The sequence below is a fragment of the Gigantopelta aegis genome, chromosome 13 (assembly GCF_016097555.1).
Source record: "Gigantopelta aegis isolate Gae_Host chromosome 13, Gae_host_genome, whole genome shotgun sequence".
Lineage (NCBI taxonomy): Eukaryota > Metazoa > Mollusca > Gastropoda > Neomphalida > Peltospiridae > Gigantopelta > Gigantopelta aegis.
The window spans coordinates 30554187-30575180 of record NC_054711.1 but is presented as its reverse complement, the minus strand read 5'-3'; the positions used below and the strand labels follow the sequence as shown (position 1 = coordinate 30575180).

General features: G+C 39.4%; 1 protein-coding gene across 1 annotated transcript; it reads left to right on the top strand.

Moving 5' to 3' along the window:
• Window positions 1–5270: 5270 nt before the first annotated feature.
• LOC121387689 (growth hormone secretagogue receptor type 1-like) lies at window positions 5271–19097 on the top strand. Its single transcript, XM_041518878.1, has 3 exons — window positions 5271–5309; window positions 16824–17368; window positions 18440–19097. The coding sequence occupies exons 2-3, from the start codon at window positions 16837–16839 to the stop codon at window positions 18934–18936; spliced, it is 1029 nt and encodes a 342-aa protein (XP_041374812.1). The 5' UTR covers window positions 5271–5309; window positions 16824–16836; the 3' UTR covers window positions 18937–19097.
• The last annotated feature ends 1897 nt before the right edge of the window (window positions 19098–20994 follow it).

The following is a 20994-nucleotide window of genomic DNA, read 5'->3' as shown; positions in this document are numbered from 1 at the left end:
TCTTAAAGTATCTCGAATCACTGACTGTATCTGAGGCATGAAAACCGGTGTGACTGCGTCAATGAACTCCTTCGTGTTAACTGATTGTTTTGGGGTGTTTACTAAATCAGGTTGATATTTAAATACTTCACCCCGTGGATGAAGTGGACTCACGTCTGACAGATCAGGTTCAGAGTTTCTCCTCCACAGTGAAGGCCTTTGTTCCGCAGGGCTTGCTGACGATTTTCGCTTTTCGGCCGCCATCTTGGTTTTCTTGGTTTTCAACTCGATGTGTGGAATTCTCTCTCTTGCAGTGTGATTTAACCAATTATCTCATTTAAAAAACTACTTTTATGTATTACATATCATACCGACAGCATCTTGGTGTAATACAGAAAGAAAGAAATGTTTTATTTAACGACGCACTCAACACATTTTATTTACGGTTATATGGCGTCAGACATAATTATGGTTAAGGACCACACAGATTTTGTGAGGAAACCCGCTGTCGCCTCTACATGGGCTACTCTTCCGATTAGCAGCAAAGGATCTTTTATTTGCGCTTCCCACAGGCAGGATAGCACAAACCATGGCCTTTGTTGAGCCAGTTATGGATCACTGGTCGGTGCAAGTAGTTTACACCTACCCATTGAGCCTTGCGGAGCACTCACTCAGGGTTTGGAGTCGGTATTTGGATTAAAAATCCCATGCCTCGACTGGGATCCGAACCCAGTACCTACCAGCCTGTAGACCGATGGCCTGCCACGACGCCACCAACAACATCTTGGTGTAATACAGAGATGTAAACCCTTCTACAGCATACTAAATTCCAACACCCAGACGGAGCTGATCAACCACGCGTCTACTACTGCCGCCATCTTGCTTGTTAAGCGGTGATCTGTGGAACTCCGGTCTACATACGCGGAACTAGGAGGAGTTAAAGGGACATTCCTGAGTTTGCTGCAATTTTTTAGATGTTATCGACTAGCATAGACTTTTTAACGACTGTAATAACATATCAAATATATTTTCCTGCATAAAATATTAGTGTGGCTGTATATTAAACGTGTTTCTGATCGTTCTAATATTTTTTTTTCATTTTTTTTTTTTCAAAAGTTTATTTCGATGAAATGCCACATGTACATCCGTATTATATACCCACGTGGCTTGGGTATACTACACACACATATGCATAACAAATATTATACATGATCGTTCTAATATTTGTACTAGGTTAAATTTCATTTTATTTCCTAAAATATGTTTGTTTTTTCGTACGTCCGAAATTATTTGAAGACAAAATCCAGTTTGGGCTACTTACAAATATTAAGACGGCGAGAAACACATTGAATGTACAGACACTGTTATTCTAAACAAGAAAATATATTTAATATGTAAGTTTAATCGTAGAAATATTTTATTAGTCGGAAACATCTTACAATGCAGCAACCTCAGGAATGTCCCTTTAACACTGAAATGTGTTTAACCTCTTGTGGGCTGGCATGCAAATCGGGGAGGGGGATTTCCCCCCTTAATTACCCCATTTTCATGGAAGGAAGGAAATGTTTTATTTAACGACGCACTCAACACGTTTTATTTACGTTTATATTGTGTCGGAAATATGATTAAGAACCACACAGATATTGAGGGAAGAAACCGGCTGCCGTCACGATTAGCAGCAAGGGATCTTTTATATCCAACATCCCATAGAAAGGATAGCACATACCACGGCCTTTGATGTACCAGTCGTGGTGCACTGGCTGGACCATTTTCATGGAATGCCATACCGGGATAATAAGACCGTTCTCAGAAACACACAAGAAATAACGCAAGTATCTCGGACTATAAAAGAAGTGTATTTATTTCAGTGAACAAAACCCCACTTTAAGTAGAACAGTTCAAGAAACAAATTTTAGCCCTCGACCCAAAGAAAAGTCCGATATACTAGACATATAATGCAAAGTCTAAATATACAAGTGAAAGGCAAATATCAAACACCAAGTTGAACTACTAATGGACAGTGAAAAGAAAACTCCGGTCACCCTTCAGGAAATTAAACTAAAAGTTTTCCAAAGTTGAAACTACAAATTTCAAGACGGCGGCCAGGCCAAAAAATACGGGCGCACACCTCATTTTTAAAATTTTTATTATTATTATTATTTTTGTTATTATTATTATTAATTTTTTTTGTAAAAAAAAAAGACAAAATGCAAAAAATAACGGGACTTAAATGCTAATTAAAACCTAAATCAGTTTAGCCCGCAGCGCCATTGCTGTGTTAGCCAAGTAATACTACTACATAATAATAATACCCACCTATATCCTTTTGTCTTTGCTTTGCTAATGACATTGTACTGGAGAGTGAAATCACAGGTGACGAAATAGCTAATGCAATATATAAGATGCAGAAGAATAAAACTTGTGGCCATGACAATGTTTTAAATGAATATTTTATTAATTGTGTAGGTGTTTTAAAGGGACATTCCTGAGTTTGCTGCACGTCTTAAAGGTCTACATTTATCAAAAACGTAATTCGCTATTTTTTGGTATCTACGTATACCTTTTACAGTATATATGAAGCATCAATAAAACAAATTTTTAAACATTTACCCGTTTTTAATATATTCGCTTGCCAAAACTCGAAGAGCCAAGTCGCGTGACCCCCTGACGCGCTTACCGGCATAACATGAAACGTGACTCGCAGCCTTTCAAACAATTTACTGGGAAGGTGAAACACGTGTATTTTTAAAACGCGAAAATTTTATTATATTGAATTGAATTATATGGATGGAATATTCTTTTGGAGATAGTTTTCAAATGTAAAATATGGTGAACTATTGTTTAGTGTTTGGATGTATGAAAGTAGCAGTTTTTCCGAACTTTAAACAAACCGATAATCACAGGGTTTGCATGGAAGTGGTAATGGAAAGGACCATCACGATGGGATAGGATCTGCAGTGACCACTTCATCCCTGGGGATTACGATAATTATTTAAGGTGGTCGATAAATATAACACCTATGTTGTTTTTGTGGGGTTTTTTTACATACCTCTTCCAAGCCTGTATCCCCACCGGCACATGTTCTACGATTGCGCATGATACAGCAAACAAGAAACCATGATGAGCACGAGCTAAACTAGAGCTCAAGAGGGTGAGGGGGAGGAGGCGGGGAGGGTATCAGAGCAGGGGCGGCAGTGTAAAATATAGTGGTACAACTCTTCTTTCAAATTCATTTGAGGATATTTTCACAGATACAACAAATATAACCCACAAAAGTGTCCTTTTGAAAAGTGTTAGGCCATGCGTTGGCCCTGCTGTGGCGTAGGGAGGGGGCCTACGGGAACCCACCCCCATCACACTTTTTTTTTTAGAAACTATTAAATTTTATCAAATCATATATACACATTTATATAGTGTGGATCCCCCCCCCCCCCCCCCCTCCAATCCCAATATAAAATCCTGCGTACGCCAGTGGAGGGTAACAAGCCAGAACGATATAAATGTATGGGGCTTGTATTTCATAATTAAATACAAACATTTTGTGCGTGCGTGTTTGTGTGTGTGTATATATACACACACACACACACACACACACACACACACACACACACACACACACACACACATACACAAAGTTCGTATACACACACAAACACAAAAAAAAAGAATTTTTTTATTTAACGACGCACTCAACACATTTTACTTACGGTTATATGGCGTCAGACATATGGTTAAGGATCCCACAGATTTTGAGAGGAAACCCGCTGTCGCCACTTCATGGGCTACACTTTCCGATTAGCAGCAAGGGATCTTCTATTTGCGCTTCCCACAGGCACGATAGCACAAACCATGGCCTTTGTTGAACCAGTTATGGATCACTGGTCGGTGCAAGTGGTTTACACCTTACCCATTGAGCCTTGCGGAGCACTCACTCAGGGTTTGGAGTCGGTATCTGGATTAAAAATCCCATGCCTCGACTGGGATCCGAACCCAGTACCTACCAGCCTGGTGTTGACCGATGGCCTAACCACGACGCCATCGAGGCCGGTCACACACACACAGAGTGGACTGTCCAAACCGGCATCTATCTAAACGGCATTATGTGTAAACCGGCACAGTTTTAAAGTCCTTTTCAGCTACCGTTAATCCAGACTCGCGTGTGTTGTGTTGCTGTCTTGTGGTTTGCCCTGTGGTTTGTCTATCGTTAATTTGTTGTTGTGTATTTTATTTGTTATATGTAATTTGCTTTTAGTAATTCGTTTTGTAAAAAGTATTTCTTGCATATATATTTATATATTTTTTAATTATTTGTTGTGTACTTGTAACATTCGCCCCTTGCCCCCCCCCCCCCCACCCCACCCCACCCCGCTCGTGAAGATATCTGAAAATGGCCGAAACTGTCATCGTTGTATCTAACTCTTTCTCCTGTCTTTCGGACAGTGATAGTTCACCGCGAACTTTAATACAGAACGCGAATAACGCGGAAAACTCCAGCCTTTCCTTCGCTATCGGTCGCATTTTGGACACCGGTGCGATACCGAGTCCCTCGGGATCACCACCACCGCCCGCCACGGCTGTTCCAACCGATGGTGTTGTCGAATGTAGTAATGACGGTCGCGAACTCGATACGGAATGGAACTCTGACAGTCCCTCTGATATAGAGGACAGTGTTTCGTTGAACAAGAAAAAAAAGAAAAAAAGAAACAGGTAGTGCCCCCTCTAACTTCTTTCTTAAATCTGCTCTGAAAACTACTTTCCCTTCAGATGCCAAGCAGGGAAAGGGAAGGACATGCAGTCGCACACTCCACAACATAACACGATTATGCGTCGTTAAATAAAACATTCCTTTCTTTCTTTCCCTTTTGCTATACGGCTTAGTTTGGAGACGCCCGTCGGTTGCCCATTGGGCTATTTCTCGTTCCAGCCAGTACACCACGACTGGTATATCAAAGGCCGTGGTATGTACTACCCTGTCTGTGGGATGGTGCATATAAAAGATACCTTGCTGCTAATCGAAAAGTGTAGCCCATGAAGTGGGGACAGCGGGTTTCCTCTCTTAATATCTGTGTGGTCCTTAACCATACGTCTGACGCCATATAACCGTAACTAAAATGTGTTGAGTGCGTCGTTAAATAAAACGTTTCTTTCTTTCTTTTTAGTTTGGAGACGAGTGTTACTGCGAATCTCTATACATAGATCGCGGTAGGAAACTCGATCATAAAAGCAAGGTGATAAAGGTTAACTAAAATGATATCATGTGACTTCGTTGACTATTCAAATTACGAAGTAAATCGAAACGCCCTAGTTAAGAAGGGATTGCGTCGGTGCAGGTAGGGTAAAATGTATGGTAGAACGTAGAATGCATTAAAGATACTTAGGAAAATGATACTTATTTTCAATATAATTAACGTATTGCACTTATAGTGTGGACGTTTGTTTTTGTAGTTCGTAAGATCGTAATATGTTACATGAGTATATTAAAGGCATTGACGCTACTATATAGGTATCATAAACTAGTTTCGACTGTAACAGCGTTTACTTACACATATTCCATGCGAAGGACATGTTTGTTTTATTTAACGACGCACTCAACACATTTTATTTACGGTTATATGGCGTCAGACATATGGTTAAGGACCACACAGATATTGAGAGAGGAAACCCGCTGTCGCCACTTCATAGGCTACTCATTTCGATTAGCAGCAAGAGATCTGTTATATGCACCATCCCACAAACAGGTTAGTACATACCACGGCCTTTGATGTACCAGTCGTAGTGCACTGGCTGGAACGAGAAATAACCCAATGGGCCCACCGACGGGGAGCGATCCCAGGCCGACCGCGCATCGAGCGGGCGCTTTACCACTGGGCTACGTCACACCCCGCTATTCCATATGTTTCTTGGCAATGATGTAGCCAGGATTTTATGGGGGGTGGGGGTGGGGGGGGGGGATGCGCAATCATATTATCTATGAGTCATTTTATGGGGTGACGGGGGAGAGGGTGGGTGGGGCAGGATATCGCTCAGTCATATAAGTACTCGACTGAGGTGCTTGCGTCGCAGGATCGCACCAACTCGGTGGATCCATTCAGCTGATTGAGTTTTTCTCGTTCCAACCAGTGCACCACGACTAGTCAAACGCCGTCGTATTGTGCTTTCCTGTCTGTGGGAAAGTGCATATAAAAGATTCCTTGCTGCTAGTGGAAACATGTTGCAAGTTTTAACTCCTGTCCCAGATTTGGTCACTGGGATGGGCGTGCCTGAACCTTGTAGCGAGTTTCCTCTGATGACTACGAGTCATAATTACTAAATGTTTGACATCCAATAGCTGATGATTAATTACTCAATGTGAACTATTGGTGTTGTTAAACAAAACAAACTTTAAACTTTATAGCGCGCTATTTGCAAGCTATTTCATTTCATTTCAACTTACTTTCGTGCTTTTATCCAATTGCGGTTCAAGCACGCTGGCCTGGGCACACACACACACCTCAGCTATCCGGGCTGTCTGTCGAGGACAGTTAGTGGTTAGTGAGAGAGAAGAGGTTGTAGTGGCCTCACACCTACCCACTGAGCACTTAAGAACTCGCTTTGGGATAGAGCCGGTACCGGGCTGCGAACCCTGTACCTACCAGCCTGTAGTCCAATGGTGCGAGCTATTGAACGTTTCACGGCACACACTCCTCTACAAACATTGCTTTCGAACTGCATATTCAATTTCGGGTTGGAGGACAAAACATGTTAACGGTAGTGCGACGAATTCCTCCTCCCCGATAGAATTTTTACAATTAGATGTCCTAAAAAAAAATCAATCTCTTGCATTCTTAAAGCCTAACTGGCCTTGGTGGCGTCGTGGTTAGGCCATCGGTCTACAGGCTGGTAGGTACTGGGTTCAGATCCCAGTCGAGGCATGGGATTTTTAATCCAGATACCGACTCCAAACCCTGAGTGAGTGCTCCGCAAGGCTCAATGGGTAGGTGTAAACCACTTGCACCGACCAGTGATCCATAACTGGTTCAACAAAGGCCATGGTTTGTGCTGTCCTGCCTGTGGGAAGCGCAAATAAAAGATCCTTTGCTGCTAATCGGAAAGAGTAGCCCATGCAGTGGCGACAGCGGGTTTCCTCTCAAAATATGTGTGGTCCTTAACCATATGTCTGACGCCATATAACCGTAAATAAAATGTGTTGAGTGCGTCGTTAAATAAAACATTTCTTTCTTTCTTTTCTTAAAGCCTAATTTGACATTGTAAATTCCACCAAAAACAATTATTTTGCAATGCTTTCTCTCTCATGGGGCGGGACGTAGCCCTGTGTTTGAAGCGCTCGCCTGATGTGTGATTGGTCTGCGTTCAATTCACGTCTGTGGGCCCATTGGAATATTTCCCGTTCCAGCCAGTACACTACAACTGGCGTAACAAAGGCCGTGGTATGCGCTATCATGCCTATGGGATGGTGCATACAAAAGTTCCTTTGCTACTAATAGAAAAAAAAATCATCTAATAGCCGATGATTAATAAATCAGTGTCCTCTAGTGGTATCGTTAAACAAAACAAACTTTAAGTTTTGATTGTAAAAGCAAAAACGTTTATTAAAACGCATTTTGCATTAGGAAACAATGTCGTAATATATGTTTTAAGATTCAGGCTTGGTGGCAAATAAAATATAATCAAATAGGCTCACCGTGTTAAAGAAGGAAAAAGTGTACTCTTAATTGTTTTTCTTTTTTTTTAAGCTACAAGCTTATCAACACACCAGAGAGTCACACATAATACATACATACATATATATAGATCTTGTGTGTGTGTGTGTGTGTGTGTGTGTGTGTGTGTGTGTGTGTTGATGTGTGTATATATATATATATCTATATATATATATATATATATATATATATGTGTGTGTGTGTGTGTGTGTGTGTGTATGTGTGTTGATGTGTGTATATATATCTATATCTATATATATATATATATATATGTGTGTGTGTGTGTGTGTGTGTGTGTGTGTATGTGTGTGTTGATGTGTGTATATATATATATATATCTATATATATATATATATATATATATATATATATATATATACACACACAACACACATCACACACACACACACACACACACACACACACACACAAGAGTATTCGATTGAAAGATTCGATCAAATATAATATAATATATATATAGTATAAGACTCCATCATATGTGGTGGTCATGTGGGATAGAAAAAGTACACCTTTGGTGGTGAAAATCGGTTGTATATGATAGTCTTTTTCTCTCATTTATTCGGTAAATAAACCATTATTTCACACGAACAGGAAAAGATGGCTGAACAAGTAACTTTTTTATTTGACCATTTTATCACAAATAAACTACACTATCGTAAAATTAACTAGATATATTTTAAAGTGAACGTTTTAATAACAAAATATTAATCTAAAACTGTATAATGATCTCACGTCACCACCTCATATTAATATGACGTCATATATTACCAACGATGTCATGTTAAAGGCAAACATGTCTTGCCCACTGGACAGGGTTATCCAGCTTTTGCACGGTGCTAGATAAATCTGTCTGACCCGAGGGCTAGATAAATCTGTCCGACTCGAAAGCTAGACAATGTCTACATACACGTGACGTCATATCTCATGTTTTACGACGATGGTTTTCAAAATTCTGTTTGCCATTTCACGTTGTATCATTGTTTTAAAAATATTTAAACAGATTAATATTTTCAACTTTATATTTATTGGTAAGTTGAACATTACATATTTATGTCGTTGCATAAGGTGGACTATATTTTTTCCGCGTATGATTAAATGAGTTTGCAGGTGAAATGTATACGAATCGTTCTACAATAAACAGGCTGTAGCTTACAAAATTAATGTTTTCAATTTGTTACTGTAATTAAATGGGCAAGAAAAAGAATCAGTCACCGTTGAGAGGTATAGGTAAGGCGATTCCAACCCTCGGGACAAAATATTTTTGTCAGTGCCTCGGTAAACCTCAGCCCTCACAAACAGCATTTTGTCCCCTCGGGTTGGAATAGCCTTTTCTACACCTCACAACGGTGATAGATTCTAGTATTCTTACATAGCGTTCTGTCATGGGGGCGGGCGAGACGTAGCCCATTGGTAAAGCGGTCGCTTGATGCGTAGTCGGTTTGGGATTGATCCCCGTCGGTGGGCCCATTGGGTTATTTCTCGCTCCAGCCAGTGCACCACGACTGGTACATCAAAAGCCGTGGTATGTGCTATCCTGTCTATGGGATGGTGCATATAAAAGATCCCTTGCTGCCAGTCGAAATGAGTAGCCCATGAAGTGGCGACAGCGGGTTTCCTCCTTCAATATCTGCCTGGTCCTTAACCATATGTCTGACGCCATATAACCGTAAACAAAATGTGTTGTGTGCGTCGTTAAATAAAACATTTCTTTCTTTCATGGGGTAGCTTTGACCTGTATACCTGAGGATCAGAGAAATGTGTATTAACTAGAGAACGCTGTGTACATGTCATCACACCCTGCTAGTCGGGACTGGGCTATTGTTAACACTGTAATAAACCGAGTCTCCACGGTCAGTAAACATCAGATCGTCGACGAATAATACGTTTTTAAAAGCTTGCTACAGAATGAATGAATTAATGAATGCGTAACCAGATCCCAGCTCAACAATACACATCGGTTACTGGGTGTTTGCTATGTGGAAATCGGATATGTTATCTAGGTCAGTGCAGTAAACATGCATAGCTAACAGTAAAGATGTGATAACCAGGGCCAGATCTAGTAAATATTTTAGAGATGGGGTGGCTAAGTGGTACATGGACCAACTCGTAAAAAGGGCAACCCAAAGAAAAATATAAATAAATACATAAATAAAATGAAACAAGTAAATAAATCAACTGAAAAAAGACGCACTTGGATGTATTTAATGGGGTCGGGTTTCCTGTCTCGCCTCCCCCCCCCCCCCCCCCCCATCCACCCGGATCAGCATCTGGTCATATTCCAAATATGTGCACTGCTTGCATTTGTATTAATTACACAATTTACATTACAATCTACGACTGTGATCAGGTAATTTAGGTGGTATAAAATAGAATAGATGTTTAACGACACCCAGGCACGAAACATGAATCGGCTATTTACCGGCCTCGGTGGCGTCATGGTTAGGCCATCGGTCAACAGGCTGGTAGGTACTGGGTTCGAATCCCAGTCGATGCATGGGATTTTTAATCCAGATACCGACTCCAAACCCTGAGTAGTGCTCCGCAAGGCTCAATGGGTACGGTGTAAACCACTTGCACCGACCAGTGATCCATAACTGGTTCAACAAAGGCCATGGTTTGTGCTATCGTGCCTGTGGGAAGCGCAAATAGAAGAGTAGCCCATGAAGTGGGACCAGAAATTACTTTATTTTATTGTATAGATTAAACATTTCCATACATCCGAAGTGTGTCTGGTCATCCTGGTTGGTCTAATACCCCCTCCCCCCCCCCCCCCCCCCCCCCCACCACACACACCGTTGCAAAGTCACAGACTCTTATTTCTCTGTATTGTAACTATCCAAATATTTTACAAGTTTGTAGATTAGCCAAACTTAGTTTCCATTAACATTTGTCGAACCTACTGTTTGCGATTTTAATAACACAAAGAACGGGAAAGGACGGGACACGGGATGGGACGGAATCGGATGGGATGGGAAAGGACGGGATGGGAAAGGACGGGACGGGACGGAATGGAATGGAACGGGACGGGAAAGTACGGGACGGGACGGGTTGATTCATGCGAATATGCAATGATAGATATCTATGTGTACCTAACAAGTGATTTTTGTCTTGTGCAGGTTTAAGTTTGTCAAACTAGTCTTAGGAAGAAAGGAAGGATGTTTTACTTTTTGACACAATTAACATTTTAATTACGGTTATATGGTTGCGGACAGATAATTATAATTAAAATGAAATAACCCGCTGATATCACGCAATAAACTACTCCTTTTATATGCATCATCCCACAGACAGGGTAGTACACACCAGTTCTGGAGTACTAGCTAGAACGAGAAATAGCCCAATCGCTCCACCGACGGGGATCGATCTTAGACCGACCGCGTATCAAGCGGGCGCTTTACCATTGGACTACGTCCTGCCCCAAATTGTCTTGGGTACCGTATGCGTCAGCTTGGAATCGTCAATATACACTTATTGACCAAGCAAATTCTATTACGTTTTCACGGCGTGTTCCATGACCTTATCAGGGATGTTGTGGGTGTAATCTATGGCTTAATCTACAAACCACAAATGACGACATATGAAAGTACTTACAAGGTTCGAACTTAAGAATTTATCACCCACGGCAATGTTTTTTAAACTGACTTTTGCTGCAATTAAACTTGACTGAAAGGTTATTTTTCTGTATGTCCATGTAGTCCAGTTTCTTCAATTTATGTCAATAAACAGGAATTTATTATAAATGGAACCATGGACTACTAGCATAAGGTAACATGAAACGGAACCTGGTGTTTCTGAGACAAGTTGCCCAAGTTTTCGGTGAATATGACATGAAAATTGTTCTGTGGATGACATTAAGTTGTATACAGTGTTCTCGCTGGGTGAAAATTAAAGGAGGATGGTCGCGCGTCCCACCCAACCCCACCATTAAAAAATAAAATAAAAAAATAAAAATAAAACACTGAAAAAAAAAAAAAAAAGGCACGTTTGGTTACCGTATATCGTTGTATGTTGCTCGACTTTGTGGAAAAACCTATCCCTTATTTTGTCCCTCGGTATCTGGTACTGAAAAGTTGGTACGATATACAAGCTGCCTTATTTTGTGTGTACTGTTAAAACATCGTTCAGTTAAAACAGAGTGTCGGTCTGACATTCATGGGTATTCGTTTTGCTAAACTGATCAAAGTTTTAATATTATTATTTTAATAAAGATTTTAAGATATTTGAAAAATAATAAAGCGTTTTTTTAAGCGATCCCCTACTGTGGGATAACATTTTTCTGTTCTTTTTATTTCCATCTTTATCGAGTGAATAAATCGCACTGATATTGCCAGCTGACAAAAAATAGTTTCGTTTTTGTAAAGGCGGTGTATATATTATTTGACACCCAAGATAAATGATTTTAATAATGAACACTACTACTTCCGTTTTCATAAGCGGTGATATCCCCCCCCCCCAAAAAAAAAAAAAAAAAATAAAAAATAAAAAATAATAATAATAATAAAAACAACTTAAACGTTTTTAATATTTTATAAGGAATTGCTGAATAAACAAAATTATTGACACTAAGTAAAAAATCATCCATTGCGAACAATTAAACCTGCAAGTGAGGTTAAAATATCAGACACGAGTTAGTGGACACAAAAGACTGTTCTAATCACGTGACAAATTTGGCGCCAAATAAGTCGGGGTTTTTTCAGTCGGAGATTGTCGAAACGATAAAAATAAAAAGTTTTCATTGCTAAAATAAAATATAACTGTTATTGTGTGTATCAAACATACAGTTGGATACTGGTATGGGGCACAACAGAGGCTGTTAAAAAATAATGTTAAATTACGTTACGGTAACTGCCGTAAAGCTGCTGCTGTTTTTCGTTACTTGCGCTTCCGTACACAACACAGCTTGTTTCCTTTGATGTTCAATGTGCAGACTGATCGATGTTTATCAGTGTTAAAAAAAGTGTGCGTTTTTAAATAGCGGAGCTGAGTGCTGTAAATTATCATAACAGGATGCCGAAAAATAAAGAGGCGTGCAGAAAAACAAATGGGGTTGCCAAACGTGAAAAGAAGCAGCATAACACGAAAGCGAGGAGGCAAAATACAGTGAGACGGTATATTATACAACAATAAAGGGTACATGAATGACTAAATATAGTTCAATCGCGTGGTACTAACTAAACGCCCATTAACTCCAACCAGAAACCAAACGTCCGTGTTAAATACTGGCAGGTAATGTTCATACACGTTTATACATTTTGTCGTCGGTGAGGAGCCTTACCGACGACAGTAATTTTTATCCGGCGGCACAAAAGTGCCATCGGTAACGCCCCCAACCGACGGCAGTTTATATGTCACCAACGGCAATTGCCGCCGTTAAGTTCGAGTCCTGTTAACTTTTAAAAAGTAAATTGTATTAGTTTATTACCCCAGCGGTCACTCATAACAGGGAAAATATTTTCCATATTTTCTCAGTGAGAAATATTCTGCATTGGTCTAACGAACAATACTATTGGACAATTTGAATCTTACAAACCAATGACTTTGTCGGTACTAAATATGACGTCATCACGAGTTTGACAAATACACAAAATGACGTCATGTAGTTTAAAGACTTTGCCTTTACGGGTCTCTGTTTTTGGTGTTAAATTAATAACAAAATATCATTTTAATGCAATTCATTATAGATTTGGAAGCAGAATAAAGAGAACTTGTGTTTTTTAAAATTACCTATGAACGTGATTAAATTACAACGTTATAGTAATTCTCAGAACAGTGCGTAAAGTGGTTTACATCGTTCCTATACAGGCTGGCCTTCGTGAATATGCGTCGAAAATAAAGGCTTTTAGAGAAAAAATAGGTAATAAATAGAATAACAAAGTCGGTCCTTCTTGTCCCTTTATGTCGCTAAAGCGAGTGACAAATGAAAATTATTTCACTAGGGACATAAATTTGATAATAACTGGTAACTCGTTTATTATCCTCTATATAATACACACTGTTACGATTCCACAACGGCTCTAAATGTTTGGTGACAATTCCGATCATCCTTCGCATGTAAACACGGCTAGACACCGATGACGAATATTTCTTAAAGACAGCTGAAATTATTCGGATGTTGGGGAATTGTTCGTATTTCACATGTCAGGATGTTAAGCATTACCTAATTTATGTTCCATATGATTTACAGTACATATATTGCCGAACATTTAAAATATGAACGAAGTAACGGGAAGTTTACCTTTTGAATTCCCGTACTTTACCTTTAACACCAATTTATATAATTTAGTAAACCACTATAATTATTATTAGCTTTGTTTAAAGGGACATTCCCGAGTTTGCTGCCATTTTTAAGATGTTATCGACTAATAGAGACTTTTAACGATTATAATTACATATCAAACATATTTTTTCTGAAGAAAATATTATTGGCTGTATATTAAACGTGTCTCTGATCGTTCTAATATTTGTACTAGGTTAAATTTAATTTTATTTCCAAAAATATAATTTTTTCATACGTACGAAATTATTTGAAGGCAACATCCAGTTTGGGCTTCTTACATATATTAAGACGACCAGAAACACATTGAATATACAGACACTGATATTCTAAACCAGAAAATATATTTAATATGTAAGTTAAATCGTACAAATAATTTATTAGTAGGAAACATCTGATAATGCAACAAACTCAGGAATGTCCCTTTAAGAAACAATACAATCTTTAATCTTTAAAATGCAAATATGATGGCAATGTTTGGTATATTCTGTAAAATGTAGTGGCTGTTTATAAACAGCATGTGAACAATCAACTCAACGGTTTTGTCCACTACCCTGTGTCTGGTTTTGTCATAAGATATAGTAAAAAACAAAATGTACGGTTACTTTTTCTGTAAAATAAAATAAAATATTTAATGTTTTCTTGTTTGTGTTTTCTTGTGGGGTTTTTTTGTGTTTTTTAATTATTATTATTATTTTTTTAACAACTGATGTTTTTAGTTAAAAGCGTGCATCTTTTCTCCTGATGGAGCGACACGTAGCCCATTGGTAAAGCGCTCGCTTGATGCGCGGTCGGTTTGGGATCGATGCCCATTGGGCTATTTCTCGCTCCAGCCAGTACACCACGACTGGTATATCAAAGGCCGTGGTATGTGCTATCCTGTCTATGGGATGGTGCATATAAAAGATCCCTTGCTGCCAATCGAAACGAGCAGCCCATGAAGTGGCGACGGGGGGTTTCCTCCTTCAATATTTGTGTGGTCCTTAACCATATGTCTGACGCTATATAACCGTAAATAAAATGTGTTGAGTGCGTCGTTAAATAAAACATTTCCTTCCTTTCTCCTTTGTTTACTTGTGAGAGCAAATTTTACTCTTGGCTCTGCATTCAGCCATATTATAAACCATGCACAAAATGTTTTTAAAATCAGTAATTAATTAAACATTAGCACTGGAAAACTTAGATATAGGACAAATGATTTTAAAGTAATTTCGAAAATGTAACAAAAATAAAAAGCAATAAACTTCGAAAATGTAAACTGCCGACTGTATAATAATATAATAAAATGCAACATGATTAATTTGTATTCCTTGATATTAACACAGCGTAGCTTTTTTTTAATGTTAATTTAAGTTCAGTGAATGAACAGAATCTCAAGATGTTGATGTAGTTTCTTTTATTTTACTTTCCAAACATGAAACATGATTAATAAATTACCAACATGGTGATACAGATAAACTATGGAGACCCAGAGATAGACCGGGAAGGTGGGACCCAAGGGGAGACCCATGAGGTCTCAGTCGCAATGTCAACTCTATCGTTCACCTAAAAGCTTAGACATATATATTTGGTATAGTTGGTAGTTTATTAATCATGTTTCATGTTTGGAATGTCAAATACAAGAACCTACATTATGAACTTGCGACTTATCTTCCTTCATTTACATTCCGGTAAAACAAAATTAAGAAAAATTACACTGTGTTAATATTAAAGGTTCTATATCTCAGTTACAAATGACATATTTCGTTAGTTTTAGATCCCATGCACATATAACTCAATAGTACTGAGGGGCGGGACGTAGCTCAGTGGTACAGCGCTCGCTCGATGCGCGGTCGGTCTGGGATCGATCCCCGTCGGTGGGCCCATTGGGCTATTTCTCGTCACAGCCAGTGCACCACGGCTGGTATATCAAAGGCCGTGGTATGTGCTATCCGGTCTGTGGGATGGTGCATATCAAAGATCACGTGCTGCTAATCGGAAATAGTAGCCCATGAAGTGGCGACAGGGGGTTTCCTCTCAATATCTGTGTGTCTCACGCCATATAACCGTTAAATAAAACATTTCTTTCAAGAATATTGAAAGTGTAATATGTTTATACAATGTAAACAGACTAAATTCCTGTCTTTTCAATTGTAAAAAAGGTTAGAAAATCCAAAATCTGAGAAATTGACTGTCAAGACAAAACCGTGAACCGTGATCCCTAACAATCACTTTTCTGATAGTGATGTCCATTCCATCGTAGCGGAAATGGGAGTAACCATTTTGAGCCGTTGTGGAATCGTAACAGTGATACACATTCTTATCAATGGGTTTGGTTTGTACATTTTACATAATTTTTGTAACGACTCATTACATTCTGAAATGTCTTAAGACCGCTAATGCGTTTTTTTTTTTAAGTTCACAAAACAGTCATTTGTCACAGTTTATTATGCAGGGCTTCGAGATTATTGTAGCCCCACTCCCATTGCTAGTAATATTCAGTGTTGGGCTAGTAAATAATTACTATAACTAGCCCGACAGCTAGTGGAAAAAAACCCAACCCTTGTCAAATGCTGCATTTACATATTTCGTAAATGTGAATATCATGACCCCTCTTTCCACCCTAATCTAAGGATTTGTAAGGTCAATATCCCTCTTTAGGTAGCATATCTGATTATTACTATTAGTAAACTTGTATTTATTTAAAGTAGGGTTAGTGAATTTTTAATTATGGCTAGTACATTTTTTAAATCACTGATCCCATGGCTAGTGGATTGTTTTTATAAAATACATGTATACATTGTGTTTTTATTTCCAGGTTAACTGCCGTTCGATCTTTCTTTTAAACGTTATCAAATAATTGTTTCCAGGAGTGCATTTCCGATGGCAACCACTGTAAATGGCCTTGGCCTCAACACAACCACAGCACCTGACACCTTGCAACTGGAAGATTTCATCGAATATAGGATATCTTTGAAAATACATCTCTATGTTTTACCTATCTTGGTATCGATCGGAATTCCCGGAAACATCATTTCCTTCGTCGTCCTTGTATTTTCCTCCTTTCGACAGAGAACCTCCTCGATATATTTAGCCACCCTGGCCATTCTTGACACGGTGATTCTCATTATCAGCCTGCTGTGGTTCATCAGCTTTTATCACCCAGAAGAAAAAATATTTCGCGAGGGCACGTGCCAGTTCATCCATCTTGTTTTTTATTTCGCCATCCACTTCGATGTACTGGTGATGGTGGCCATGACAGTCGAACGATTCATTGCCGTAGTTTTCCCGTTAAAGGCGCCAAATCTAATCTCAGCGAAAAAGGCGTTCATCGTGATAGCTGGACTAGGATTGTTTTCGTTCGCTCTTAACCTGCACCATGTCTTCACGAAGGGGATGATAACAACTTCTAGTGGTAGGTATGCTAATTTCAAGACACCATGTAGTCAAAACTCATATTAATCAGCCGCGTAGGAAGGTTCCAAAAAGGGGGAGGGGGACACACACACACACACACACACTCACACTCTCTCTCTCTCTCTCACACACACACACACACACACACACACACTATATATATATATATATATATATATATATATATATATATATATATATAGTCGACATATACCAGATGCATGACACAGATCAAACTAACGAGAGAGAGAGAGAGAGAGAGAGAGAGAGAGAGAGAGAGAGAGAGAGAGAGAGAGAGAGAGAGAGAGAGAGAGAGAGAGAGAGCGAGAGAGAGAGAGAGAGAGAGAGAGAGAGAAAGAGGGAGAGGGAGGGAGAAACAGAGACAGAGAGACAGAGACAGACACAGAGAGAGAGAGAGAGAGAGCGAGAGAGAGAGAGAGAGAGAGAGAGAGAGAGAGAGAGAGAGAGAGGGGCAGATAGAGAGAGTGGGGCAGAGATAGAGGGGGGGGGGGGGACAAACACATACAGAATGGGGATGTTTCCTGTCACTATACGGACTACTTCTTCCAAAAAGGACCAAGGACTATTTTATGTGCATTCTCCGTTAAACAGGACAGTTCATACCACGTCGTTTCATATATTAATATACTTTCATGTACGAGGATGGGATGGCGGAAAGGTATATGGAGGGGGAAACGCTCTATCATTGAGCTGTACCAGGGGCAAATGCAAGCTATTTTCTAACGTGCTGCAACAGAAATGGCGTCCACAGTGTCTCGGGAGGGGTGTAACGTTAAAAGGGGCACCCACAGTATTCACAAGTACACTGGCAGGCATTTCAATATTTTCGCCTCAAACACCAAGCCGACCAAGATAGTACATATCCCCCCACCAACAATTTTATCTATTGTATTCCTTTCATAAATACTGGATTTTCCGGGGCATTTCGTAATTGTTAGGGGTGCGCACCCCCAGACCCTCCCTAAATTCGTTTCCGTGTAACTACCTGAGATTGGCATCTATCGGCATGGTAATGTTAAAGTTTAAATCTTTATTCTGTTCTGTACAGGCTATTCCAGTTGTTGGATTGTCGGTGACGAAACAACCAAGTACTTTGTCGGGAAAATCTACCCCTGGATCGACTCCGTCGTCTACTTCCTGATCCCCGTGACGTCACTGTTTGTTCTAAATATAGCAATGATCGTCAAGATGCGCAGCCGGCAGTCTTTCACTGAGACGGGCCAAAGACAGATGACAGTGATGCTGCTATTGGTCACCTTTGCCTTTCTCATTCTGACTGGACCAATGGGAATCGTCCTTATGTTAGGCCGCTACTCGTGGCACCCGGAAACTGTCGAAGAGAAGGCGGTGTCGAAGTTGATCCACAGCATCGTCGACAACATGATGTACGCCAACCACGCCGTCAACTTCGTCTTGTATTGTATGAGTGGTCGCAGGTTTAGAGACGAGGTCAAGGACATGTTCTGTTGCCGAACGTGCAGGGGAAATGACGGAACCTTTAAGAATTCTACGGAAATCGATATGTCTGTTTCGACTGCTTTGTAGGTCATGCACACACGTGGGTCTTTGATTTGTTTAGTGACACAACTAGAGCACATTGATTTCATGGCTATTGGAATGAATGAATGAATGGATGGATGGATGAACGAACGAACGAATGAATGAATAAATGAAAGAATGAATGAATGAATGAATGAATGAATGAATTAATTAATTAATGTTTAACGACACCCTAGCATGTCATCGGTTTTGGATGCCAAACATTTGGTGATTTTGACATATAGTCTTAAAGAGGAAACCCGCTACATGTTTTTCATTAGTAGCAATTGATATTTAATTATGCATAATCTCATAGACACAATAGCACACGCCGGTGCCTTTGTTATACCAGTCAGGGTGCACTAGCTGAAACGAGAAATAGCCCAATCGATGTACCAACGGGAATCGATCCCAGATGGACCGCATATCAGGCGAGCGCCATCCCACTGGGCAACGTCCAGTCCACACAATGGTGAAATTCATTCAATCATTCTTATATTTTTATTCATTTAAATACTGTAATTACGTAATATATATTCATCTATACATTCATTCATTCATACATACATACATACACTCACACACACACACACACACACACACACACACACACACACACACACACACACACACACACACGCGCATGCATGCATGCAGGTTTAGTTTAGTTTGTTTATTGTTGTTGGGTTGTTGTTGTGGGTTTTATTTTTATTTTTTTATTTTGTGTGTGTTGTTTTTGATGTTTGTTGCAGTTATTATATTATAGTATATCATGCCATGCCATGCCATGCCATACGTAAATCATGATTATATATATGGAATATGGGACAAATACGTCCCTGGTGATATATAACTTTGCACTCGCATGGCTGGCATCATCTTTCTATGGTAAAGCAATATATGCCACAAAGTGTTGTTTTTATTTTATGACTGTCACCAGTAGACATTGATTTTGCTAATCACACACACACACACACCACACACACTAACACACACACACACTAACACACACACACTAACACACACACACACTAACACACACCACACACACACTAACACACCACACACACATCACACACACTAACACACACTAACACACCACGCACACTAACACACACACACACACACACACACACACTAACACACACACACTAACACACACGCACACACACACACACACCTCCTCACCTCACGCCTACAATCTCCATTTTTTTTGTCTGTCGGTCTACTTGATGTTTTAATATAACCAATTTTACTAGTTTGCCTGTAATGTAGGATTTGTAATTGTAAAATGTATGTCGAAAACTTAATATAGCCATCGCCTGTTGGTCAATCCCCAATCTTAATAAAAACGTCAATAAATATTGTTTAAGAAAAAGAGGGGAGACAAATCGGATGACTACTACATTATGACAAGCGATACGGAGGTATCTTCCATATACTGCCTATCATTAATGTTGTTCATTTCCACACATCGGGAAACATCTTTCCTGGTAACATCTCCCCCATTTTTTTTCGAATAGACTTTGGGGCAATTAAATTGGTTAAAATTAGTAAAATTAAAGTAAAATTATTTTTTTATATTTGGCTGCCCAATCAAATGCGATAAATTTAAAGTAAAATTATATTTAGAACTCTGTATTTTATAGTTGTACCTTTTTGAAAAATCGCAAACAAATTTCTCTTAATAATTATTTTAACGTGCCATATGTTTAAAGTTTAGTAATAAAAATCGAAATTGTCCCATACACTTTCTGCCCCAAGTCAAGTCATTCCCAGTCTGGAGCTCGCCATGTTAAGACGTGTTTGTTTCGCCTGTGCACACTGCACGTGCTTTCCCTTGCTGGACTTGAGAATACTTCGTTGGTGTTGTTTTTGTCAGCGAAATGGAGCTTTTTACTGGGAAAGAAATGCTTTATTTATTGACGCACTCAACACATTTTATGTACGGTTATATGGAAAGAAAGAAGTGTTTTATTTAACGACGCACTCAACACATTTTATTTACGGTTATATGGCGTCAGACATATGGTTAAGGACCACACAGATTTTGATAGGAAACCC

Coding starts and splice junctions, on each gene's coding strand:
- LOC121387689 (XM_041518878.1), top strand. CDS start 16,837: ATGGCAACCACTGTAAATGGCCTTGGCCTCAACACAACCACAGCACCT. Junction 17,369..18,439: donor GATGATAACAACTTCTAGTG/GTAGGTATGCTA, acceptor TGTTCTGTACAG/GCTATTCCAGTTGTTGGATT.